Source organism: Haliotis rufescens, unplaced genomic scaffold (assembly GCF_023055435.1).
Source record: "Haliotis rufescens isolate VD_foot unplaced genomic scaffold, xgHalRufe1.0.p SCAF_12, whole genome shotgun sequence".
Classification (NCBI taxonomy): domain Eukaryota; kingdom Metazoa; phylum Mollusca; class Gastropoda; order Lepetellida; family Haliotidae; genus Haliotis; species Haliotis rufescens.
Genome location: NW_025963802.1, coordinates 35378541 through 35406430, shown reverse-complemented (window position 1 = coordinate 35406430; position 27890 = coordinate 35378541). Strand labels below are relative to the sequence as shown.

The following is a 27890-nucleotide window of genomic DNA, read 5'->3' as shown; positions in this document are numbered from 1 at the left end:
AACTCCAAAGCCTGACATCATCACTACTTCTTTGAAGATGTTGTCTTATGTGGATGTGTACAAGATTGTGATTATTTTCTTACTTCACTCACATCACTGTTTCCTTGAAGTTCCTTGAAGTGTGAGTAGCATCAGTATCCCGGGGATTTCATCCTTTCATTGTTCTATACAAGCAGAACGCACTTGGCAAATGAATCCGTGGTCAGCTTGTTACAGTATTTTCAGGAGACTTGCTTCCCTTGGGTTGCTGGCCTTGCCACAACACACTTGATAAAGTGTATTACAATATAGTTGCGGGTGTATATTCTGTGTTATTGTCCTGTGATTCAGTTGAGTGTGATGAGAGATTCACAATGAGTGTGATATTATTATTAACTAGGTGTGTATGGATGTTATTGTACCATGGTGTACTGTAGGTAAAGTATGCATCATGTGAAAATAAATTATTATGACAATTATCATGGTGTTGCTTTATAGTTATATATATATACCAATAAACCAATATCACAAACATGTTTCAATAGAGAACCAAGTCATTTCTTGAAAATGATGCTCCAGTCAGAGGAATGATATCCAATGTCATTGCCTTACTGCCTGTTACATGCAAACAGATCCTTTTGGAATCTTTCAACTTCCTCATGGTGAGTTGGATGTCCAGCCTTGTCAATAATAGTTCAGAAACAGATTCTGGATGAAGATCTTTTGTTATAACAGACGTGTTCAATATGGTCAGCAGTTGATCTTCATCAAGAGCCGACGGATGTGTGTCCTGTATTTTTGGCTGTATTGATCTGAATATCCTGAATCTTGAGAGATGTTTCCTGTATGACCAGAGACTGACAGGCGCCGAGCATCTCCTTGCATCTGAAAACAGCAGTAGAGTGACAGAGAACTTGAGGGGAAAAGGTTAAACATTGCGTCATCGACGATTATTGCACCCATATAGCGGCTTGTGTGTGCCTGTCTCTGTGTGTCTGCTTGTACTAGTCCAGACTGATGCCATTTTATGGTGCTAGCACACTGAGATACCATACATGAATACCCCACAGTATACTGACTCAAAGCTGACCAGTCCTTGTTGAGCGCCAGATCGGGTAACAACAGACCAGGCCTAGAGGAAACACAGTGTGTCGGCTTAATGTGGTAGGAAAGCACAAACATGCAGGTTACTGATGTTTACCACTTTGCCTAAAGTATGATTGCAAGACTACAATAGGCCCTTGAAGCTGAAATAGGCTTACCCTTTCATCTGATGTTTCTGTGCCTGAAGAGTTGTCTTGCCGGTCAGCAGGGCGTTGGAGAAGGACCTGACGTGGGGGGTGGACTGTCGCGTCATCACACTAAGTTCCCCCAGCAGCTGCTCACTCTCCAACAGGGCCGACTCCAGTTTATCTGTGTAAGGAGTACAACTCTGTCACATTCTGTGAGTGAGGGAATCTTAACATGGGGTACTGGGCTAGGACCAAGATCAAGGTGTTTTTCTAAGTGGGCCTCTGGAGCCTTCACTAACTAAATAACTTGAACTTCTATTTTTGATTCATTTTGAAAAGATTTATACATGGACAGCCATTATCAAGTAAGTAGGACCACATTTAAGCTTTCAACAAATGAAAGGCACTGTAATAATATCCCCCATCAATGTCCATATTTCCTGACATGGGTAAAAGTGCACACACTGGCTTGCATCTCGGCAGTCGGCTGTAGACTCACCCAGGAACTGGTCTTCATCTGGTGGGATGTATATCCCCGTGGTGCGGATCTGGTGCCGCGTGGTGTCCAGACTGTCCGCCAAACTGTTGTACTCCCGTTCCATCTGGTCCAGACCCCCCACCACGGTCTCCAGCCCCGCTTCCTACAACACGCAACATATGGTTCAGTGTGGCAGGTATGTGAGTGCAGCAGGTATGTGAGTGCAGCAAGTATGTGATTTCGGCAGGTATGTGAGTGTGGCAGGTATGTGAGTGCGGCAGGTATGTGAGTGCAGCAGGTATGTGGGTGCGGCAGGTAAGTGGGTGTGGCAGTTATGTGAGTGTGGCAGGTATGTGAGTGTGGCAAGTATGTGAGTGTGGCAAGTATGTGAGTGTGGCAGGTATGTGAGTGTGGTAGGTATGTGAGTGAGGCAGGTATGTGATTTCGGCAGGTATGTGAGTGCGGCAGGTATGTGAGTGCGGCAGGTATGTGAGTGCGGCAAGTATGTGAGTGCGACAGGTGTGTGAGTGCGGCAGGTATGTGAGTGTGGTAGGTATGTGAGTGCGGCAAGTATGTGAGTGCGACAGGTATGTGAGTGCGGCAGGTATGAGTGTGGCAGGTGTGTGATTTCGGCAAGTATGTGAGTGCGGCAGGTGTTTGAGTGCGGCAGGTATGAGTGTGGCAGTAGTGTGATTTCGGCAGGTACCTGTACAGCCAGCTGATCATCCAGGACATTCTGGTGTCGGAGTCGAGCCAGCTCCATCTTCAGCTCCGCCTCCTGAGCTGCCAGCTTGTCATTGTTCCCCCACAGACCTGACAGCTGTGCCTGGAAACACATTTTGTTTGTAGAGACACATACTGGGACTAGAATGTGTTTTTAGTCCAAATAAATCAGCAAATTATAACCTAGAAATATAATGGTTTCATGCAGAAATATTCATGCAGAGTTTTGAAGGGAAACAAACACTACTTGTTTGAGACTTAGTCCAAATAGTATCCATGGAAACAACAAATTAAAAAACACCATAATTTTAAAAACATGAAAAGGCAATAGTTGAGCATTTGGTCATTGCACATGTACAGTTTCATGAAAATATATTCCTTAGTTTGAGAGTCATGACTCGGAAACAGTTAACATGGTTAAGAGTTGTTTAAGACTTAGTCCAAATAGTTTCCATGGAAATGTAACAAAATAATTTGTTGAAAAGTTTCAAAATAGCAAAAGGCACCAGTTAAGCTGATGAGCAATGCATATGGCTAGTTTCTTTTGAAAACATTGTACAGTTTTCAAGTTATGGCTCGGAAAAGGATGGGAACACCGACGCCAAGGGGAATAGTAACCGGGCCAAAAACAGTATGGGAGGGGAGACACAATCAGCATCTACCAGTATTCAAGGAAAACCTTCCTCTCGTGAAGCAAGACAATGCATTGGTTGATGGTTTTCTGTCCACATTTAATCACAAATTAAGCTCTTGTTCAGTTATCAGACAGTGTGTCAGTTTAATGTGGAAAGAAAGCCCCAAATAATGCAGGTCATTCATCACATTGGCCAACACCAAAGCACGGGAATGAGACTTGAACCCATGTGCAGTAGATCCAGGACCCTACACACAGGTGGCCCCCTGCCCTCCCTTGATTTAACACATTCTTTGCGGCAACCACAGCCCCCCCTTAATTTAACACATTCTATGCGGCCACCACAGCCCTCCCCTGATATAACACATCCTATGGGGGCACTAGACTCCGCCCTCCCCTGATATAACACATTCTATGGGGCCACCACAATCCTCTCATGATATAACACATTCTATGGGGGCACTAGACTCCGCCCTCCCCTGATATAACACATTCTATGGGGCCACCACAGCCCCCCCTTAATTTAACACATTCTATGGGGCCACCACAATCCTCTCATGATATAACACATTCTATGGGGGCACTAGACTCCGCCCTCCCCTGATATAACACATTCTATGGGGCCACCACAGCCCCCCCTTAATTTAACACATTCTATGGGGCCACAACAGCCCTCCTCTGATTTAACACATTCTATGGGGGCCACTAGACTCAGCCCTCCCCTGATATAACACATTCTATGGGTGCACTAGACTCCGCCCTCCTATGATATAACACATTCTATGGGGGCACTAAACTCCGCCCACGCTTGATATAACACATTCTATGGGTGCACCAGACTTAGCCCTCCCCTGATTTAACACATTCTATGTGTGCACTAGACTCCGCCCTCCCCTGATATAACACATTCTATGGGTGCAGTAAACTCAGCCCTCCCCTGATATAACACATTCTATGGGGGCACTAAACTCCGCCCACGCTTGATATAACACATTCTATGGGTGCACCAGACTTAGCCCTCCCCTGATATAACACATTCTATGGGGGCACTAAACTCCGCCCCCCCCTGATATAACACATTCTATGGGTGCACCAGACTTAGCCCTCCCCTGATATAACACATTCTATGTGTGCACTAGACTCGGACTCCCCTGATATAACACATTCTGTGGGTGCACTAGACTCCGCCCTCCCCTGATATAACACATTCTGTGGGTGCACTAGACTCCGCCCTCCCCTGATATAACTCATTCCGTGGGTGCACTAGACTCCGCCCTCCCCTGATATAACACATTCCGTGGGTGCACTAGACTCCGCCCTCCTATGATATAACACATTCTATGGGGGCACTAAACTCCGCCCACGCTTGATATAACACATTCTATGGGTGCACCAGACTTAGCCCTCCCCTGATTTAACACATTCTATGTGTGCACTAGACTCGGCCCTCCCGATATAACACATTCTATGGGTGCAGTAGACTCAGCCCTCCCCTGATATAACACATTCTGTGGGTGCACTAGACTCCGCCCTCCCCTGATATAACTCATTCCGTGGGTGCACTAGACTCCGCCCTCCCCTGATATAACACATTCCGTGGGTGCACTAGACTCCGCCCTCCCCTGATTTAACACATTCTATGGGGCAACCACAACCCTCCCATGATATAACACATTCTATGGGTGCACTAGACTCCGCCCTCCCCTGATATAACACATTCTATGGGTGCACTAGACTCCGCCCTCCCCTGATATAACATATTCCGTGGGTGCACTAGACTCCGCCCTCCCCTGATATAACACATTCAGTGGGTGCACTAGACTCTGCCCTCCCCTGATTTAACACATTCTATGGGTGCACTAGACTCCGCCCTCCCCTGATTTAACACATTCTATGGGGGCATAACATGAATACCCTACTCAGACAGTATACTGACCAGTTAATCCCCTTAATCGCCAGACTGGGTAACATAAAGAACCACCAGCCTTCCACTCTCTGGGCAGATGCTCTATCCACTACACCAGAGACAGAGAGGGGATCCAACCACCAGCCTTCCACTCTCTGGGCAGATGCTCTATCCACTACACCAGAGACAGAGAGGGGATCCAACCACCGACCTCCCACTCTCTGGGCAGATGCTCTATCCACTACACCAGAGACAGAGAGGGGATCCAACCACCAGCCTTCCACTCTCTGGGCAGATGCTCTATCCACTACACCAGAGACAGAGAGGGGATCCAACCACCAGCCTTCCACTCTCTGGGCAGATGCTCTATCCACTACACCAGAGACAGAGATGGGATCCAACCACCAGCCTTCCACTCTCTGGGCAGATGCTCTATCCACTACACCAGAGACAGAGAGGGGATCAAACCACCAGCCTTCCACTCTCTGGGCAGATGCTCTATCCACTACACCAGAGACAGAGAGGGGATCCAACCACCGACCTCCCACTCTCTGGGCAGATGCTCTATCCACTACACCAGAGACAGAGAGGGGATCCAACCACCAGCCTTCCACTCTCTGGGCAGATGCTCTATCCACTACACCAGAGACAGAGAGGGGATCCAACCACCAGCCTTCCACTCTCTGGGCAGATGCTCTATCCACTACACCAGAGACAGAGAGGGGATCAAACCACCAGCCTTCCACTCTCTGGGCAGATGCTCTATCCACTACACCAGAGACAGAGAGGGGATCCAACCACCGACCTCCCACTCTCTGGGCAGATGCTCTATCCACTACACCAGAGACAGAGAGGGGATCCAACCACCAGCCTTCCACTCTCTGGGCAGATGCTCTATCCACTACACTAGAGACAGAGAGGGGATCCAACCACCAGCCTTCCACTCTCTGGGCAGATGCTCTATCCACTACACCAGAGACAGAGATGGGATCCAACCACCAGCCTTCCACTCTCTGGGCAGATGCTCTATCCACTACACCAGAGACAGAGAGGGGATCCAACCACCAGCCTTCCACTCTCTGGGCAGATGCTCTATCCACTACACCAGAGACAGAGAGGGGATCCAACCACCGACCTCCCACTCTCTGGGCAGATGCTCTATCCACTACACCAGAGACAGAGAGGGGATCCAACCACCAGCCTTCCACTCTCTGGGCAGATGCTCTATCCACTACACCAGAGACAGAGAGGGGATCCAACCACCAGCCTTCCACTCTCTGGGCAGATGCTCTATCCACTACACCAGAGACAGAGATGGGATCCAACCACCAGCCTTCCACTCTCTGGGCAGATGCTCTATCCACTACACCAGAGACAGAGAGGGGATCCAACCACCAGCCTTCCACTCTCTGGGCAGATGCTCTATCCACTACACCAGAGACAGAGAGGGGATCCAACCACCAGCCTTCCACTCTCTGGGCAGATGCTCTATCCACTACACCAGAGACAGAGAGGGGATCCAACCACCAGCCTTCCACTCTCTGGGCAGATGCTCTATCCACTACACCAGAGACAGAGAGGGGATCCAACCACCGACCTCCCACTCTCTGGGCAGATGCTCTATCCACTACACCAGAGACAGAGAGGGGATCCAACCACCAGCCTTCCACTCTCTGGGCAGATGCTCTATCCACTACACCAGAGACAGAGAGGGGATCCAACCACCAGCCTTCCACTCTCTGGGCAGATGCTCTATCCACTACACCAGAGACAGAGAGGGGATCCAACCACCAGCCTTCCACTCTCTGGGCAGATGCTCTATCCACTACACCAGAGACAGAGAGGGGATCCAACCACCGACCTCCCACTCTCTGGGCAGATGCTCTATCCACTACACCAGAGACAGAGAGGGGATCAAACCACCAGCCTTCCACTCTCTGGGCAGATGCTCTATCCACTACACCAGAGACAGAGAGGGGATCAAACCACCAGCCTTCCACTCTCTGGGCAGATGCTCTATCCACTACACCAGAGACAGAGAGGGGATCCAACCACCGACCTCCCACTCTCTGGGCAGATGCTCTATCCACTACACCAGAGACAGAGAGGGGATCCAACCACCAGCCTTCCACTCTCTGGGCAGATGCTCTATCCACTACACCAGAGACAGAGAGGGGATCCAACCACCAGCCTTCCACTCTCTGGGCAGATGCTCTATCCACTACACCAGAGACAGAGAGGGGATCCAACCACCAGCCTTCCACTCTCTGGGCAGATGCTCTATCCACTACACCAGAGACAGAGATGGGATCCAACCACCAGCCTTCCACTCTCTGGGCAGATGCTCTATCCACTACACCAGAGACAGAGAGGGGATCAAACCACCAGCCTTCCACTCTCTGGGCAGACACCCTATCCACTACACCAGAGACAAAGAGGGGATCAAACCACCAGCCTTCCACTCTCTGGGCAGACACCCTATCCACTACACCATAGAGGCAGTGTCTCAACAAGGAAACACAAAATATGCCGTAAATCAAACATGATCATGTTGCAAGGAACGTTACCATAGCCTCCTTCTCCTGTGACTGGAAGGCCATGCGAGCCTTGGCCTCCACAAACACCCACTGCAGGTAGCGGGCGTACAGCGTGTCCAGATGGTCCTGGCTCACCTCCTCCGTCTTCTGCAACACACAGAGATGAGGGCATGAGGGACACATCAATGCATCTTCCATCACAATATTATTACGTCATGCTTAAAATGAGCAAGTACTGTTCCTCTCATCATGCATAGTCCTTGGGTTTTGAGGTTTGCTTCAATGCTATTTGAATCTAAGGACACCCGAACTCTAACTTTTAGGTGAGGTGAGGTGAAATTGTGTGAGTGTGTGCCTGCATGCGTGGGTGCCTGCACTTGTACTAGTCCGGACTGATGCCAATTTATAGTGCTAGCCCTTTCAGACACAGTATACTGACTCCAAGCCGACCAGTCCTTGTTTTAGCCCCTTAATGCCGATCACCAGACAGGGCAACAACAAGTAGCATCTTTTAACCTCTTTTGGTATGACGTGGCCAGGGATTGAACCCCGGTCCTTCCACTCTCCGGCAGACGCTCTACCTCTAGACCACGGAGGTCTAACTTTTAGCATTAGGACTATAACAAAAATCCCTTTCATGCTTGTTTTGGACAATGCTTTGTTTCCCCCCTGAAATATACATTGACATGTATCCAGACATGTAATGGCCAGTTTATTATTACAAGGCAAGTGAAGCAACTGCAAATTCATGGGCAAAAAATACATTTCTGCAACCCAACCCCCAACCAGTGATCTAAATTCCTATGTGACAATGTCGACACTGTGACACAAGGTTCCCGATGGCTCGTCACCTTGTTGGCAGCCTGCTTCTGGTGTTTCTTGTCTTGCTTGATATGACTGATGTCCGCTGAAAAAAGGAAAATAGATTCATGACTGATGTCCGCTGAAAAAAGGAAAATAGATTCAATCTGTTTCTTGTGAGACACGTTTTGGATAAGTATCTAATTGCCTCAATACTCAGGTAAACACTGACACAAATCACAACAATAGCAAGACTGATGACTGCAAAAATTGAACTTGAAATTCCTTTACATTCAGAAAGTTTTGTTGAGAATTATAGGTATTGTAGACTGACTTAGTAAAATCTAAATATTTTTTACATTTGTATACTTATCCTGCATTACTCCTTAGTGCATTCACTGCTTACTTACGACAACTAGAAGGACAGCGCTGGGAAGGTCCTGGGTGAAGAAATAAAGTTGTTGTTCTCAAGTCCCAATCAGTGGCCTTCCGTCGCTGTCCTGTGACCTTGATGACACCTAAGGTCATCTTCACATCACTGCCTGTCGCCCAAGCTCTTAGAAAAACATACTTTTGAGGTTTCTGAAGCCAAAGTGGGGAGGCAAGTCTAACGACGGGTGGGCCTTAAGCGTAGTAATGCAGGATAAGTATACAAATGTAAAAAATATTTAGATTTTACTAAATTTTTTACTTATCCTGCATTACTCCTTAATGCATCTGTATCGGACGGTTTGGAGGTGGGTCAACCTTATGAAAACAGAAACCTCAATAATTCACACCCTGCAATACGACCCCATTTGGTCGATAAGCCGTGAAGCGGAAAAGTTCAGACAAAAACGCCATTACGGTAGGGTTGTTCAAAAATCAAAAACATTGAACATAGGAATTAAAGAGAAATTCCCTATACACGCTTAGTAATAAAGAAAATAATAGCTATTCAGCTAATTCTTTACTTACTGCGTCATAGAGCCGTCGCTGACAAACAAGATTGTCTAATATTCTTCCACTGGTGGCGACTGAGTGACTGCACATGGAAGTTGACTGGCTCTGTATAGGGCGAGTTCATTATTTGCGTCAGTGGTTGGCAATCTGCAGGATAACAACCAGAGGGCCAAACTTCGAACGTCTTTGACATCCTCGAGAGTCACAACGCGAAGGTTATGACTAACGAAAATATGTGTCGAATCTCCAGAAATATCCTTCCGTGATTGTTCCAAAACCACAATTGCCGTGTTGAGCCCTGGTAAGGCTGACACCTTGAGATCTTGAGGGTAATTCGCTCTCGGCGAGTTCCGTTTGATGATCTCGTAGGCCTGAAGGATTACTGCGCGTAACCATATAGATATGGTGTTTGCGATTATGCGACTAACTTCTGTCGTGGACGAACCACGCCTTGTCTTGGAGCGTCGAATGAAAACTCGAACTGCTCGCACCGAGCCCAGGAGAACTTCACCATGTACGATTCCCACAATAGTCGATATCGGTGGGATGGTGAAGAACGGTCGGGTTGGCCTGGTAGTAGATTTTAGCAATAAAATCCCAGCATAACCCTACATGTCCTGTTCCGTGCGTCCCATGCTCAAAACGGATCCGGGTTGAGTCGACCACATGTAGTTCGCTCACCTGTACCGCCATTGCTAATGCCAAGAGAAACCATTGTTTCCTTGGTGATGTCCAAGCTCCTCACAGCGATAGCCCGTTCGCGGAGCTCTCTATACTATACCGAGAGTGTAACGAAGGTGTCACGCGCTGGGAAGGAGCTTGAAAATGAGGATGCAATGAGGGGCTCGAAGGGGGACCTCGCAAACCTCGAAGTACCACGTTCAAGTCCCAATCAGGTGGCTGGAACTTGGCCTTCTGATCCTCAAACCTGAATGAGCATAATATGGCCTGTAGTTCCGTGACCTTAATCACACTGTGATTTTCCGGAAACGGCCAACACTAAGATAATTGCAGCCAATTACGTAGTAATGGTGCTACCTTCCAAGTGTTTTTGGGTACGCAATGTAGGAGGTATTCCTCTAGGAATTGTGACGCAATCGTAGGGTCTTGATTCTTTTCTTCCCTGTAAAAAGTCTCAAGTGATCCCCACTTGTCATCGTCGTCTCTGGGAGAGTAACGATGAACTAAAGCTATAGCTTTGCTGCCCGTGTCGAAATAACCCTTCGCACTTAAACGCCTTTTAAAGACGAACCATGCGTGCAGACGTTGGGTGAGGCAATTTTCTGTTGAGGGTGGATGAGTAGGTTGGACCACTGTGAGAGGGGAAGTGAATCGTTTTAGATTTTTCCGAGCTTGACGAACTACCCTCTCGCCGGTTACCATGGTGCGACCAAAGGAGAGATCGAGATACCTTGTCTCCTTGATCCCCTGTAGCACCTTGGGAAGTAAAAGTGGTGGCAGAAGAGTGTTAGTTCTTTGCCCTTCCCAAGTGATACTGAACTCGTCCACCGCCCAAGTCTGCGGATCCGGCAACGGGGAGATATACGTCATGAGTTGGTGGCCTAGGCAAGTAATAAACAAGTCAATGTTTGGTTGCCTGAATTCCTGAAGCAGTAACTGGAATGCTTCTGTGAGAAATTTCCACTCAGTGGGAGCCACCCTGTCTGGACGTGATAAAGTATCGGCCAGTATGTTTCTACATCCGGGGATGTGCTGAACTATGAACCTTAGTCACAGCCGATCCACTAGATGGAAGAAATCTGAATGTCCTTAGAAGTGGAGAGTGAGAGTGTGTTGTTCCCCGATTGCACAGGCACCACACCGCAGTGCTGTTGTCTGTGGATATAGCGAGTCGGGCTAACTGTAGTTGATTCTGCCAATGTGATATAGCCAGAATTAAAGCTTCCAACTCCAAGTTGTTTATGTGCCACTTCCATTGTGCGCCGGGCCATAGCCCTGAGCTTATCTGGTCTTGTAAGTGAAGACTCCACCCCTGAAAGGGGACGTCCACAAACAGGTGTGTATTCGGGGAAAATCCGACTAAACAGACTCCGCAGACATTCAGCGCCACAAATTGAGGCTCTAGCTTAGTTGGTAGAGTGATGGCCTTGAGTGGATCCTGACTCCTGATGTAAGGGTTCAGGAAAAAAATTGAATTGGTCGCTGTTGTAAGCGGCCCATGCTAGTTAACTCCTGTGCCGAGGTGATTAACCCTAGCAACACTTGCCACTGGCGAAGTGTGTGTGGTTGGTGTAGAGTAGATGACAAAAGAAGTAGAAACTTGTGCCATCTGTCCCTCGGTACAGATAGGATATCCTGGTCTGTCTTAAACAGGTCTCCTATGAACTGAAGTCAATAGGAAGGAGAATACTCCCGACTTCGCCTCGTTGATTGTCTATCCCAGTTATTGACATGTGTTGATGATACAGTAGATCGCCCTCCATCTACGACTCGAACCAAGTGTTCGTCACGTGTAGATAGTTATTGGCTTCATTACTCCTGTAAATAGCCATAAGTGTCACTGACATGTCAAATGGGAAATACTACCATTGGTAGTGAACCCCAATGAACTGGACCTGAAAAGTCTACGGTTGGGATGGATAGTCGAGACTGATGAAGAATCAAACGTTCGTTGAACACAGAGATTGTGGATCATTCTCATCTTGTCTGGGTCCTTCATGAGTACCAGGTAGGTGTGAGGATAAAACCCCGGAGTAAAGACTGGGTTGTGAACCCACTCTACAGCTCTTCTTACCAACAGTATGTCTATGTTGGATTTTCCCAATCAAACTGTGGTCAACGGTGGGGTTAACTCTACCCTTATACGGACACCATGATATAGTGCGATAAGTACGAAATCGTCCTTGAGACTTGTCTCTGCCACTCCCTTTCTCAGTAAGGGAATGCTGGTCTTCCCTGAGAAACGCGCGTCTAGGCTTATAATTCCCTGACTTGGACTTTCCAAGCTTTTTGGGAACTTGACGTGCGTGTCTGCGATCTGTTCGTTGAACAGGGGAGTAGATGATCAAGGTTGACGTAATAGACTGCCCTTGAAACCAGCATCTCAGTTGGAAACGCTATAAAGTCTTGGGTGCAACGGTAATCACCGTCAGAACGGTCTCAAGATGAATTTTCCTGTGGTCAAACTGACGCTGTAGGAAAAACACCATAGTTTGGAAGTGATCTAATCAGATAGGGTTATCCTCTAATAGATTCTGATCCACTGCAAACATTGACGATATTGGTCGCTTAAATCACGGAGCAAATGTGAGTTTTGGAGAAGGCTTCCTCCAATGACCTCGTGGTGTCCCTCTTATTTACCCTGTTATCAGGGGAGGGCGTTACTGACACGAGATGGTCTGCTTCCCAATCAGGTACATGTGCTAAGCTGATCATGTGCCGGTTACGTAACCGAGTACACTGTAAGCCTTGGGCTAACGTCATTGTAGAGACCTTGATTGATACGCAGACGCTGCGCTCAGCGCAGGTCTGGAATGTTGGAACAGCGCTAAGCTGATCGTGCGTCACTGGCGTCATAGGAGCGCTTGGGTATCAGTCAGACGCTGCGCTCGGCGCAGGTTTATGCTGGATATGTTGGAACAGCGCTAAGCTGATCGTGCGTCACTGGCGTGATAGGAGCGCTTGGGTATCAGTCAGACGCTGCGCTCGGCGCAGGTCTATGCTGGATATGTTGGAACAGCGCTAAGCTGATCGTGCGCCGATTGCGTAATAGAAGTGCTTTGGTTGTAGTCAAGTGCTGCGCTCGGCGCAGATAAATCAGACACAAAGCTCAAAAGTATTGACTGGATCAAGGCTTGTGTCTAATCTACCCCCATCATAGCATCTCGATACGCTGGTGCTGTCGCCGACGTCACAGATTATCATACATGTATCTGGAAGTGTCCGGCGGCTGAAAAAATAGGAGCAGTTACGATACTCACAAAATCCTCCGGTATTGTTGATTTCGGTGGATGGTGTACTTCTGCAATCACAGTCGTCATAATACCTGCCGATAATAACGGTTGGGTGGTAATGACAGAACCATATGTCATTCGCTATTCTGCGATAGTGACATTCCTCTCGTCTCACGACGGAATAACTGCAAAATATGATTGTGAGTAATCTGCTTTTATATAGTAAACTCGTTGGATTAGAGATTTACATAAAAATTACATTTTGAATTTTGGCGAGCACATCTACGTGCATGCCTATGACCGTGGATAAAGAGCTTTGGGCGATTATTCCACGACAATATGTACACCGAGCAAACATAATTATGTTACACAATTAAACCATTGAAGAAATGGTACTGGAAGAATGCCGTAGAATTGAACAGTAATCTATCGGCAAAAATACGAATTGCAAGGGTATACAATATTTTTATATACGCAATTCAATGTAAACCAAGGCTATTTACATTTAGAGATTGGAGAGCACATCCGCGCGCAAACCAACCAATCGTGGATGATAATCTTGTAAGGTTTTTTCCACGACAATTAGTAAAATGCTCAAAGGTATGTTACGCAATGAAACCCTTGTTGATGAGATAATACTGGAAGAGTGCCGAAGAATTTGAACACTAATCTATCGGCAAATTTATGAGTTGCAAGGATACACAATATTTTTGTATGCGCAACCCAATGTAAACCAAGGGTATTTATATTTTCATTTAGGGTTTGGAGAGCACATCTGCACGCAAACCAAACAACGTGGATGATAATCTTTGTAAGATTTTTCCCACGACAATTAATACCACGCTCAATCATAAGTTACACAATTACATATATATATGTATATTCAATGTCTGTACATATAGAGTAGGGAAAGGGCCACCTAAGTTGGATAACTTTTGCCCAATCCCGTTGACCATATATGTCAATAAAATATGTTTAAATTAAACACAATTACGCCATTGTTGATGAGGCGGTACTGGAAGAATGCCATAGAATTGAACAATAATCTATCGGCAAAAACTACGAGTTGCAAGAGTATACAATAGTTCATATACGCAACTCAATGTAACACCAAAAATACCAACAAAAAACTATTTAATCGCATAAACATAGGTACGCAATAAAAGAATTGTTGATGAAGCGGGACTGGAAGAAAGCCGTAGATTTGATATTAATCTATCGGCAACCATATTTTTAACGAGTTGAAAAAGTATACAATAATTTTAGTATACGCAACTCACTGTTACGCCAAAGCTAGTAATATTTAAGAACATAAGAATATGTTATACATACGTAGCTGAGAATTGTAAACAATATGACTACCTTGGCAGGCAAACGATTGTAACACAATTCAAAATGGCGGCGAACAACAATATTTTGGCGGGAAAAAAGACAAGCGTCTTTTCACGCCTAATTAATTCACATAAAACTACACAACATGGTGAAAGTAATATGAAAAGAATACATCACCCATCGCAGATCAATTTTTAAGATTGTAGACAAACTGAAGGTCTAAAATTAATCCAAAAGGAGAGCTCCGCTTGGACACGTCCTAGCTGTGCTGCGACAAGCAGTGATGTGAAGATGACCTTAGGTGTCATCAAGGTCACAGGACAGCGACGGAAGGCCACTGATTGGGACTTGAGAACAACAACTTTATTTCTTCACCCAGGACCTTCCCAGCGCTGTCCTTCTAGTTGTCGTAAGTAAGCAGTGAATGCATTAAGGAGTAATGCAGGATAAGTAAAAAATATAATTAATCTGCATCTAATTTGACAGGCGAGCGGCTGTTTCACCCACTTTTACAACCAAGACAACAATGAGTGAGTGAGTATGGTTTTACGCCGCTTTTAGCAATATTCCAGCAAGATCACTGCGGGGAACACCAGAAATGGGCTTCACACATTGTACCCATGTCGAGAATCGAATCCGGATCTTCAGTGTGACGAGCGAACGCTTTAACCACTAGGCTACCCCACTGCTCCTCCAAAGATAACAAACAAAGCAAGTTAGTTGAACTATTAAATTTACATGTTTGGCATTAAGGGGTTCTCAGTAACAGGTGTTGAGCAAGGGTTGCACACCCTTGCTCTGAATTTGGGTATCAAAGGGCTTCGCACCCATTAGTGAGATGCCGAGTAGCCTTGAAGTGAAACGAAGACCAAAAATTGGTTGGGGTTTTGCACCCACAACCTACCAACGACCAGCGGATACCCAACAATTACTGTGAGGATGATTATTCCTCGATACGGAAATACCACATACAAAGGTACAAGATTGATATTAGTGATGAGTACCTGATAACCCCCCAAAGTAATGACAGAAATTTAATATGTGAATGAAATTTGTCTTGTTTGTTTGTTTGCAATATTCCAGCTGTATGACGGTGGTCTGTAAATAATCGAGTCTGGACCAGACAATCCAGTGACTGACATCATGAGCATCGTTCCATGCAATTGGGATACGATGACATGAATCAACCAAGTCAGGGAGCCTGACCACCCGAAGTCCGAAAAGGAAGTCACCTTTTACGACAAGCATGGGTTGCTGAAGACCTATTCTACCCCGTATCTTCACGGGTCATGTGAATGAAATGGTATAAACTGTATGACCAATGACAAAATAAACATCATGGTAATACCAATAGCTACAAACTATACAGGGTCATCATGATGTTGAGAATTAGAGGTATAGGAGGCTGAAATAATTACTCTGTCCATAATCTGACAGGCGAGCAGCTGTTTCACCCACTACAAGAACACATACCAAGAGATATGACGGACGTCTCGGCTTGTATTGCAGAAGCGTCGATGTCGCGGGATATCATGGAGGTCACGTCATGTGTGGGTGTTGAGGTCTTCTTGTCGCTGGCTACTGCATGAGTGGAGGCTACAGGCGTGGTCACTTGGCGACTGCGTGACTCGGACTTCGGCTTGCGCTTCTTCACAGAGCCTGGAGCTTCGATGCTCTTGTGGGAAACATTCTTCCCTACTGCGAAACTCTGCGACAGGAACATGCTTAGTTCGTTTATTTGACACAAAACATGTTGATAGAAAACATCGACTGTCATCCTTATCATTAATACAATTTAAGGTTTCAAGTCACTTGGGAAACAAACTTCTTGTGCTCTTGATAAATGTTTCTCTTCTTGAAAGTTTATCATTGTGATGTTAAAAGCTGTCAAACATCTCTGGAGCACTTAATGTTGAAGCCTCAAAATATGAAAGTATTTCAAACATTATTCTCTATATATCTCCAAAACATCAGTTATAACTCAAATCCTGCTTAACTGAGACAAATTCCCAGTGCTACACAACCTACCCTCTCAGAGGAAAGTGACTTGGACACCTTGGCTGCACTCTGCATGTAGCGTGACGGGATGACAGTGCCCCCTGGTGGAGGAGGAATAAGAAACATTTTACCACTAAGTATTGCAGCACCATGCACAACCAGAGGGAGTGACCGATCTACTGATGCCATTGCCATTAACTCTGTAACATTCCCATCATTTCAATGTCTGTGTCCACAGAATGTTTTGCTAGTAAATTTTCGTGAACATGGATGATATGAACTCTCATTGTTTGTAATGATACAGTTTTTAACTTTTTCTTCTGTATAGAAACCATTAGAACAATGATGCAATGATGAGTAGTTAGCTCTCCTAGCTTCTCAAAGATGCAATGATGTGTGGTTAGCTCACCTAGCTTCTCAAAGATGCAATGATGAGTAGTTAGCTCACCTAGCTTCTCAAAGAAGCAATGATGAGTATTTAGCTCACCTAGCTTCTCAAAGAAGCAATGATGAGTATTTAGCTCACCTAGCTTCTCAAAGAAGCAATGATGTGTGGTTAGTTCACCTAGCTTCTCAAAGATGCAAAGATGAGTAGTTAGCTCACCTAGCTACTCAAAGATGCAATGATGTGGAGGGATAGATAGCTCACCTTTCTTTTTGCCTGGCGTTCTCTTAGCAGAAGTCTTGAAGCTGGAAGATCTAAAACAGTAGAATCAGAATGAAACTTGTCCAGAAAACAAATGATAATGCATGATTATTTCTTGCAAGAAAAATATCATGGGATGGGTGGATGTAAGGATTATTATTTCTGGCTAGAATCAACATATGTCAACAGTGTACCAGTTCTTGACAAGTAAATTCATGAAAGACTGGTGACATTTCCTTGTGGACTACCACTTTCACCATTAGGTAGATGGCAACTCTAGCAGGACTAGGGACATTTCCATGTGGACCACCATACAAGATTACAGTGCATGTCCTATTTGTTTGAGTGGTGACCATAGTGATGCTCGGATGTGTTCAGGTAATTTGTTTTTTAGAAGCTGGAGACTTTGTTCAAACATGTTTCCATATAGTACCGAAAGAAGAAAAGCATCTTGCGAGATAGGATAAATTTAAAAATGTAGTTATATGAATAGTATCTTGATTGGGAATATTTAAAATCCAATTTTGGCATTTGGACTGACAGTAGATGTAGACTTAGGGATGAATGTTGATGTTTGAGAAGACATAGATGATGTAGAACAATCTCTGTTCAAAAGTAAATTCATCTGAAGTTGTCGTACCCTTTCTTACTGCTGGACACATATTCGAAGAGAGAGCAGGCATCACTCTCGCTGATGACCGACGGAGCATCGTTGTCGGACAACTGTGTCTCGGACACCACAGTGACCGGTTCCACCACCCTTGTAGAACAGTCAGACTCCTGCAGACAACAAATCATCTTTGACCATTGGCTCTAAACACAATTCTGAGCTGAGAGCCAAGTTAAAATCACATGACACACAGACATATAATCGAACTGCATTGTTCTTTCAGGATTGAAACAAATGGTTACATCACAAGTATTTAACTCTGCTTCAGCATCTTGTCTACAATACAGCCAACATGATGACTTCCGACTCCTGTCCTAATACACAGGAGTGAGTGAGTGAGTGAGTGAGTGAGTGAAGTTGGCTTTAACGCCATTTTTTAACAGTATTCCAGTTATATCACGGTGTGTCAGCTCAAAGTGGGAGGAAAGCTCGAAGTGATGCAGGTCTCAGACGTTTACCACTTCGGTGAAACCCACAAGCACAGGTATGGTGCTGACAAACCTAGAAACATAATCAGGTGAGTGAGTGAGTGAGTGAGTGAGTGAGTGAGTGAGTGAGTGAGTGAGTGAGTGAGTGAGTGAGTGAGTGAGTGAGTGAGTGAGTAGGTGAGTGAGTGAGAGAGAGATATTGGTTTTATGCCGCTTTTAGCAATATTCAAGCAATATCACAACATGGGACACCAGAAATGAGCTTCACACATTGAATTTGTACCGATGTCAGGAATCGAACCCAGGTCTTTGGTGTGACGAGTGAAAGGTTTTACCCCAAGGCTACCCAACTGCCCCTCATGAGCAAGTGAAATTTTGTGGTGATAATCACATCACATCGGAACCAAAGCAATGGGTGGAATGGAGTGAGTGAGTATGGTTTTACGCCGCTTTTAACAATATTCCAGCAATATCACGGTGAGGAACACCGGAATGGGCTTCACACATTGTTCCAATGTTGGAAATTGAACCCGAGTCTTCAGCGTGATGAGCAAACACTTTAACCATTAGGATACCCTGCCACCCTGGGTGGAATGGATCCATAGCATATATCAGAATAGAAGTAAGGTAAAGTGGAGCTTAACGTGCTTGCACGTGTGCATGTGGCTGCTTGTACTAGTCTGAACTAATGCTAAGTTCATAGTGCTAGCCCACCGAGACACCATGCTGCAGTTTAACATGAATACCCAACTCAGACACAGAATACTCCGAGCCAATCAGCCCTTGTTTTATCCACTTAATGCCGAGCGCCAAGCAGGGTGACAAGTTCAATCTTTTAACATGACCACGGTATGACACGGCCGAGGCTCTCAGGGCGGACGCTGTACCACTAAACCACGGATACGGTCCTATCAGAATACAAGGGAGCAATGATACATTGGATTATCAAGGATGACGAAGTTCAACTCCTTCATTCTTTCCACTGCGACCATTCAGCCCCTAGTACCTTTACTGAGCACTTCCCAATAAAGGTACTAGTAATCCATATGTCAATTCTGTCTTCATTGACACTACATGCTATAAACTGCTCCTTAAGGATTAGAATTGATCGTACTTAGGTGGAGTTCTTGTCTCCAGAATAAGACATCACTTTATAAACTTACATGGGAATCGTCAAAGTTTGGTTGTGGATAGTGTGGAACCCGTGACTGTCCCGCTACTCTGTCCTCACTTGGCTCCACAAACACAACTCGGGATGCTGACATCGGGTCCTTCTGGCCACCTGGGTAACAACACACAGAGTCAACACACAGCTTCATCCTCAACATTCCGAACCTGGCACACACGACCATGCAGACAGGTAGTACTGATATCAGTGTCAGTTTTTAAACATCTTTTTAAGATAATTACTCATAGAGGTAACCAGTGTTTGAAATTTCCCTTTCTGCTATTGTATTTGAATCAAGGACCCCTTAAATTCTAAGACTTTTCCGATGGACTGTTTCCAATAAACATGTGTGGCTACATGGCCATTTGGGCCACATGATCTTTGTTTATGAGAAGAAAAGATTACAAAATTTAGTGCCTTCCTCCTCATAATATCAGAGCTCCAGATAAGCTGCGTATCTGCATAAAATACGCATAAGAAATGCAGAAATATGTAGTAAAATAAAATAAAATCGTATCAAATACACAACGAACATTACAGATAAGCTACAAAAATAAAACTTGTGCGTATCATCAAAATATTGTGAAGTAACCCTGCGTCTTTCGATTAGCAAATCAGCAACTTATTTTGAAATTATAAACGGGCATTCCGTCAACCTTGCCAAACTCCACGATGACAGTTACATCATGATCATTTGCCATCACACTTTCTTGTGGAAGTATCGTGGTATTTTTTAGTCCTATAAAGCTCTCGAACCTACACGACACCAGTTTGCAGGGACTTGATGAATAGTGTTTTTAAATATTTAACTTAAATACCCACATGTGTAAAAACTAGTGGGTAACAGAAATTTGAATACCCAGATAGAATTACTGATACCCAATGATTTTAAAATGCATGGGTAAATTACCCACAACACCAAAAGCTTATCTGGAGCTCTGTAATATGGATAAAAAACAACATGTTGCTGCTTGATGCTGCAGACAGCAACAGTTCTGCTTATCACAGAGACTTGTACAAAATGTGAGTCTTGGCCAGACAAACCAACGGTTGATGTCGTCAGCTCCATCACATGCAATCAACAAAGTCACTGAGTCCGACCAGCCTATAATATGGACAGGCTTCACAGTGATGAGGATGTATTCTAACCCGGTTTGGAAGTGAAGCCAGTTAGGGTAAAGTGGAGACTGGCGGTGTTTACCTTCTATCTGCGTTTCTCGGACCACCCGGGGGGAGATGGCGTGGTGGTGGGAGGGGTGGTCATCTGTCATGGAGAGGTGGGGAACCTGGTCTACCTCCACCTCCCAATGGGATGAACCTGCATCTCTGTAACCATGGAAACAGACACTTCAGAAACTACCAACTTGGCCATAAAAAGACATTTTTAAATTGGGATTCGAACCTCTTGAACATGTTCAACATGTTCAACAATGTGCAGTGTGAACAAGTGTGTGAAATTTCAGTTCAGTGGTTTAGTGTTTTCGAAGGAGAAGATGTTTATGACAGACGGCAGTCAAATGAACCTTTAGCTAAGGTGATTTAAAACAGGATATTTAAGATTATAGCATGGGTAGTGTTATTTACCTGAGGGTAGTGTTATTTACCTGAGCTGCCTCTGTGCACTATGTACTGAGTGATACACCACTCAGATATCCAAGATTTTAGCATGGGTAGTGTTATTTACCTGAGCTGCCTCTGTGCACTATGTACTGAGTGACACACCACTCAGATATCTAAGATTATAGCATAGGTAGTGTTATTTACCTGAGCTGCCTCTGTGCGCTGTGTACTGAGTGACACACCACTCAGATATCCAAGATTGCTATCTACCTGAGCTGCCTCTGTGCGCTATGTACTGAGTGATATCCAAGATTATAGCATAGGTAGTGTTATTTACCTGAGCTGCCTCTGTGCACTATGTACTGAGTGACACACCACTCAGATATCCAAGATTATAGCATGGGTATTGTTATTTACCTGAGCTGCCTCTGTGCACTGTGTACTGAGTGACACACCACTCGGACCGGAGACTTCTCAAAGCCCATCACCACGTCTACCTCCGCCTTGTGTGGAGAGAGGGTCTGGCGTGAAGCATCCAGCACCAACACTTGCTTGTCCTGCATGGAGTGAAGAAGTTAGGTTTAACACTGCTTTGACCAGTATTTCACTTATATATTACAGCATGTCATCTTCAGGGATGTGAGCAGGCTACCCCCCCGATATTTTTTAAATATTTGTTTGCATTTTAAGCAATGATGATGAAAAAAAAACCTGAAGTGATGCAGGTCTTGAACTTTAACCACTGTGGTGAAACCCATGAACATGGGTATGGTGCTGACAAACTTAGAAACATAATCAGGGTGAAACAGGATTCGTACCAATCACAGGATTCTGACACGCCTAAGGGAAGCAACTCTGCACAGACAGCTGGACCAAACATGCCCCTGTCCTGCATGGAAGTCAGGAAAACAACACCTACCGAGGACCAGTAAGAGCAACAGCCTTCAGCATTAATTCTTTAAAACTTTGTCCCTTATATGGGATTTATCTTGGATTCTAAACATGGCAAGCAAATGTGGGAAAAAATAAAATATCCTTTGGTCCAAAACTCAGATTTTTTAAAGCTGTTATTTTAATAAATTCTATGGTGTTTTTACACTGCACTTACTTGCAATAATCATGATAATATAAATGTAAGGAAGACAAGTTCTTTTTATTGTCCCTGTTTTCTTTTCTGACATCTGCTCAAAACAGATAGAAGGCCATATCAGGTTGTGTGACTGAGTGAGTTGGATTTTACACCACTTTTTGCGATATTCCTGCTATGTCACAGATTGTACCCATGTGTGGAATCAAACACAGGTCTTCGGCGTGACAAGTCAACGCTTCAACCAGTAGGCTACCCAAGCGCTCCATATAGAGGCAACACTGTTTCAGTCTCCACACATTTACATAAAGAGCCATGATTCCTCCATCAAAGCACAAGAGCAACAGCTGACCTTTCTGAGTTGAGGGAAGTCGACCTCAGAGTCTGTAAGGTCAAGGCTGTCTTGTGGGGCACTAGGTCGTGGTGACCTGCTCTCTGTCTCCTGGGGAGCTTGCCTATAAACATCAAGATATTATACATCAGAATTTCTGACTGGTAAAAACTGTGAACATAGTTATTGGTAAAACAATAAAAACAGCGTTATCACTATCCCCCGCCATGAGGCACATTAGAAGTTTTGTTTGTTCATATAGTAGTGAACATAAACTATAAGAAAGAGCCCCATAAAGCCCTATGTAGACAGAGGCACTTGGGTCGCTTTTCGTCATCAGAAGAAAATGATTAAATGTGAAATTAATACACAAAAAAGGCTCTTTCTCTGCGAAAAATACCTCAGTCTTAATAAGTATCTCTAAGATAAGCTAACTTTAGTTGTTTCTGAGAAAACTTGCCCCCATTGCACAAATAACATGGATCAAGGGCCTTAACTCTGTAAACAATTAATTGATGGCACAAATCTTCGAATGCAGTCTTGATAAGTATCTCTTAAATAACCATGCAAACTATTATTCATGTTGCTTCAGTAGTTTCTGAGGAAACTTGTCCCCATTGCACACACTATGCGCAAAGTGAAATAACATAGGTTACTGTATGTAAGTTACCGAGATATATCATCCTACAGAATCACTGTAATAATATAAACAGGGCTAATCTGGAAACTGTCAACCAGGAGTCATGGCAGTCCCCAATAAATAAGCATTGTTCTTTACAAATTGTCTTACAAAACATATCTTTTGTCAGTTGTATTAAATATGTGGTATTTTATACAAAGAAAACTGGCAATGGCAAAGGACATTAGAAAACTAAACAGTCAAATGTTTCAAACAACATATGTAACATGAGGGTAAAGTGTGTACACCTACTTGCGTGGTGTCAGCGTTCTTTCTGTTTGTTTAGGTGCTTCAAAACCTGAAATTAGAGAAAGCTTCCATGATATCTCTATGGCAACGAACACTTCAAGTTGAGTGAGTTGGGTTTAACAGTGCTTTTGTTTAGTAATATCAGGGTGTCAGTTTTCAGTTTAATATCAGGGATCAACACACAAAGTGATGCATGTTTAGCAGGGCATGGAGTCATTTCACAGATGCTATCCTCACCTTGACAGCTTGCTGACAGAGTTAACATCTTTGGTCCTGAGGACAAGGCACCCAAATATCGATCAGAAAGTACCCGGTTCGATTCCCACGGGACTCGCAAACGTTATGGACAATACACATCTTAGATGTCTTGACATCATTGAAACCCACAAGCATGGATATAGTGCTGACAAATCATCTAGAAACTTGACGGCAAATCTGTCCTTCAAACCCATGATCATAGGTCTCTGTAATGTCTAAGGGAAGCAACTTTGCAAAGCATATTACGGAGCCTTAAACTGGGCCATTTTGGTGAAACCTACGAACATAGGTTTCTTGTGTGCAACTCAGCACTGCAAATTATGGTGCCTTATGACTGGGCCACCTGTACCCCCCTCACACTGTAAGTAATCTAGTGCATCTATATGGATGAAATGCAAATTAAATAGCTATCAGTAAGCTCTGGAGCTGACAAAATGTTACATTCATGAGGGACAGTTGGAATCTTTTTGACATGATCCTCAACAACTGCATGTTATGTCCAGTTTATTTTTTTGGACAAAGTATTGTATCACCTTGTGGAAGTCGGATGGTTGGTTGAGGTGGTTGCCCTGCTCCAGATACAAGACGACCTTGAGCCAGACGACGCCTGAAACAACCAACATGAAAGTCAGCATAAACATTGGGTATAAGTGTGCTGAATAATCAAGGCTGGTCAAGACAATCCAGAGTTTGATATTGTGAGCAACAATCCATGCCGTCAGGTTACAATAACATGCAATCAACCAAGTCATGGAGCCTGGCCACCTGATCCATTTGGTCGCCTTTAAAGACCAGCAAAGGTTGCTGGGGACCATTTGTATCCCCGACTTCACACTGGGAGTAAACATCACTGACCCCAGGACTTCTCTTTATTTGTAAAACTGGACATGATGAGGTTGTTTGATTTTCACTAGTCTACTTATCTCAGCTGCTTCATATTGTCTGGGGCAAGGCCTGCTAATGATGGACAAGACAAAATTGGTCACCTTCATGTTCAAGGATCTATTACAAACAAACTCTAAACCATGTTCTAAAATGGTGATGAAAGACAAGTGGTCCTTGTCAATAATCCTAGTGTTAAACAACTGTACATTTAAGGATTCTCTACATTATGGGAAATTCCTCTCAGTCTTATACAAAGGGATTTTACCCTCTTGTCATTATAACAAAATGAGAAATAAAATTGTTCTTCTGAGATTGTGAGAACATATGATTCAAGCATAAAAATTAACATGAATACCTCACTGTCTGTTTCAGCTCACTGAATGGACTCATTTAGTGGCTCCGATGTTATACAGTGGTAAGCTAGGATATATTTCCATATATCCCCGTGTTATGGGTTTTCGGACGGTTAAGAAACATTCATAGTTTTCTCTCTAATCACACGACCAGCTGTAAAACATCTCCTTCACTTATCAAAGACAACTTTCTCTTTTAAAAAAAGCCATTTTTTGACTACTTAAAATGTCTGTGTGCTGCTACACCATGGGTTGCACAGTAAACATGGCTGTCTGAAAAGGCATGATGTCCGAAGACCTATAATCTGAGTGACAATACAGATAAACAGTTACAATATGTGTGAAGCCCATTGCTGGTGTTCCCAGGGCTGGAATATTGTTAACATGGTTAAAAGCGTAGTAAAACCCCTCACTAATGAGTAAGTGAGTGAGTAGGGTTTAACGCCGCTTTTAACATTATTCCAGTTATATCACGGCGTGTCAGCTTAATGTGGGAGGAAAGCCCGAATTGATGCAGGTCTTAGACGTTTAGCACTTCGGTGAAACCCACGAGCACGGGTATGGTGCTGACAAACCTAGAAACATAATTGGGGCGAACCGGGATTCGAACTCACAATCATAGGTTTCTGGCGTGCCCAAGGGATGCAACTCTGCACAGCGAATCGCGGAGCCTTAGACGACTGGGCCACCTGTGCCCCCTCCATCACAAATGAGAACAGCCAATATGAACAATAGTCCACTGCAGAGATTTCCGATTAGAATAGGTCTTTATCAACCTATGCTGTACGTAAGAGTGGCGATCAGATAGATCCTGTGTCAGGCTATCTTGGTTGTCCCGACGGCTTGGGTAGTTGTACACAAAATTAATCACTGGATCTTCTGATCCACAATCGATTATATAAAGATCGCCGTCATGTACCTGGAAATATTGTTGAGTTGTGTGTAAACAGTAAACAATCAGTAGAAAGGTATCCACTACAATGAGCCAGGTGGTAATTTCTGACAAGCACTTGAAGCAGGGTCAGAAACTAAATGAAGAGAAAGTGAATATGGACGAGACGGGCTCTGAATGACACAAGCTTGTCTTTGCTGTACCATAAGACAGAGATCGGAATAGATAAATTCCCACCAACCTGTTTTTATTCTGACCCACATTGGACTTAGGAGCAGGGCGATACAAAGATCGCTTAATCCCACTAGTTGACATTTTCAGTCAACCTCTTTCGTTGAGCTTGTTCCGTCCTGTTCAATCTTCGCGCCGGGCGCATGCGTATATTCTCTATCAATTTCCGCTATAACATTTCCGGATTTGCGTCAGGGGCGCATCGCTAGATATTTTACTCCTCTTCCCACAATATTGAAAATCCTTACCGGGAGTGATTTGGGTTTAACGCCGCTGACAATCACGTATACCTACGAAGAATAAGACCACATAATAGTCTATTCGAGTTTGATTTAAGTCATTCAAACACCACCAACTCAATTTGTATATGGTATGATGCTGTCTCTGTAGAAATAAATGATCAATGATGTAGTCAACCAATGAATGCTACTACATAAATCGTTCGTATCGTTATTAAATATGAGGTGCCGTTTTTGCGACAACTATCCATTATCAATGCTCCACCCGTCTCTATTGACATGAATCCATAAATTAATGCCCCACCCGTCTCTATTGATATCAATCCATTAACTAATGAACACCACAATTGCAGGGGACATTTTTTCACACATTGTGAAGGTCTAGAAACTCAGCACCAGTTTTTTAAGAGCAAAGTATATCATTCAATATGGGAGGAAAGTTTTTCAAATAGCAAATTCACATATTACCATTTTTTCATGCCACTACCCAACCACCCAAGTAACATATTGTCATGTCACCCCCTCCCATAATACATGACCAGTCCCTAAATAATGTACAAATGTAGAAATAAACAGATATAATATAGGGCATTGTTTTACCACTGGAAAGTTGAAGTCATCCCTCTTGTGCTAGTCTTGTGGGTAGATTTTTGTTACTCTGGATCTTTGTGCATAGATCTAAATATGAAACAGGCGAGGTGGTCTCATTGGTCTCCTCTATTTCTAGCTCTCAGGGCCCTGTTCCACAAAGCGATCTTAGTGCTACGTTGATCGTAAGCCTATGGTAAAGTATGGGAGTTACGACCAACTTAGCACTAAGGTCGCTTTGTGGAACAGGGCCAGGTAAATCAATGAGGAGAATTGGCTACTTGACCATTATTGAATGATGCCAGATCAAAGATATAATTGAAGTTAAATTTAGCCAAATTCCCTTGTTTTTGACTTTTTTTTAATCCGAAATTAAAAGAAGCAACAAAATAATCCTCGTGCCTTGAACAATACATAGACATTCATGTTGCATAAATGCTTAAGATAAAACAGATGAATACAATTTTTCAATCGTGAAGTTTCCTTTCATATCATAATAACATTTCATATGCGTCTTTGGCGTTCAGATATCCTGTAAAGATCCGGGTTACAATCGGTCTTCAGCAACCCGAAGCTTGTCGTGAGAGGCGACTAAAGGGAATGGGTGGTCAGGCTCCCTGGCATGGCATCATATCCCAATTAACAGGGGGTAAGAGTAGACTAACATTTAGTCTCTGAAATCTTATATTACACAATATCCTTCTTGACTCTAAAAAAACCTCCCTATGCTGATTTCATATGTGGAATAGAGCTAGCTTGAGCTGGCTAGACTTGCTTTTGTATGCGTTTCTAGATATTTCTTTTCATAAAATAAATATATTCCACGGTCATATTGCAGGACTAGGGGTAAGAGCTGGCCGCGCCAAACCGGAAGTTGGTAGGCATCAAATACCATTTTCTCGCTGGGAAGTACAAAATGGAATTTCTCTGGGGCACGAGAAGCATGATTTAAACAGGTTTTTAGCCCCTATATATAATATTTGCAACAAAATAAAAGTAAATTCATTAAGGTAAGACCTTATCGCCTAGCACAGTGGGGCATTGACGTCACACAATTACAAACTGACTCATCTGTTTTAAATTTAGATCTATGCATAAAGATTCAAAGTGACAAAAAACTATCCACACGGCAGTATGACAAGAGGGATGA

The 27890-nt window shown here is 44.2% G+C and overlaps 1 protein-coding gene across 1 annotated transcript; it reads right to left on the bottom strand.

The window, feature by feature from the left end:
* Positions 1 to 114: 114 nt before the first annotated feature.
* LOC124136613 (HAUS augmin-like complex subunit 8) lies at positions 115 to 26059 on the bottom strand. Its single transcript, XM_048393574.1, has 17 exons — positions 25924 to 26059; positions 24086 to 24159; positions 23298 to 23343; positions 22388 to 22490; positions 21366 to 21505; positions 20590 to 20714; positions 19384 to 19502; positions 17763 to 17902; positions 17126 to 17175; positions 16507 to 16577; positions 15952 to 16186; positions 8341 to 8396; positions 7520 to 7636; positions 2396 to 2515; positions 1711 to 1852; positions 1242 to 1392; positions 115 to 864 (listed from the first exon to the last, which is right to left on the bottom strand). The coding sequence occupies exons 1-17, from the start codon at positions 25995 to 25997 to the stop codon at positions 747 to 749; spliced, it is 1881 nt and encodes a 626-aa protein (XP_048249531.1). The 5' UTR covers positions 25998 to 26059; the 3' UTR covers positions 115 to 746.
* Between the last annotated feature and the right edge of the window lie 1831 nt (positions 26060 to 27890).

Coding starts and splice junctions, on each gene's coding strand:
- LOC124136613 (XM_048393574.1), bottom strand. CDS start 25,997: ATGTCAACTAGTGGGATTAAGCGATCTTTGTATCGCCCTGCTCCTAAG. Junction 21,506..22,387: donor ACTTCCCTCAACTCAGAAAG/GTCAGCTGTTGC, acceptor CACTCCATGCAG/GACAAGCAAGTGTTGGTGCT. Junction 8,397..15,951: donor GACGTCCGTCATATCTCTTG/GTATGTGTTCTT, acceptor TCCTTTTTTCAG/CGGACATCAGTCATATCAAG.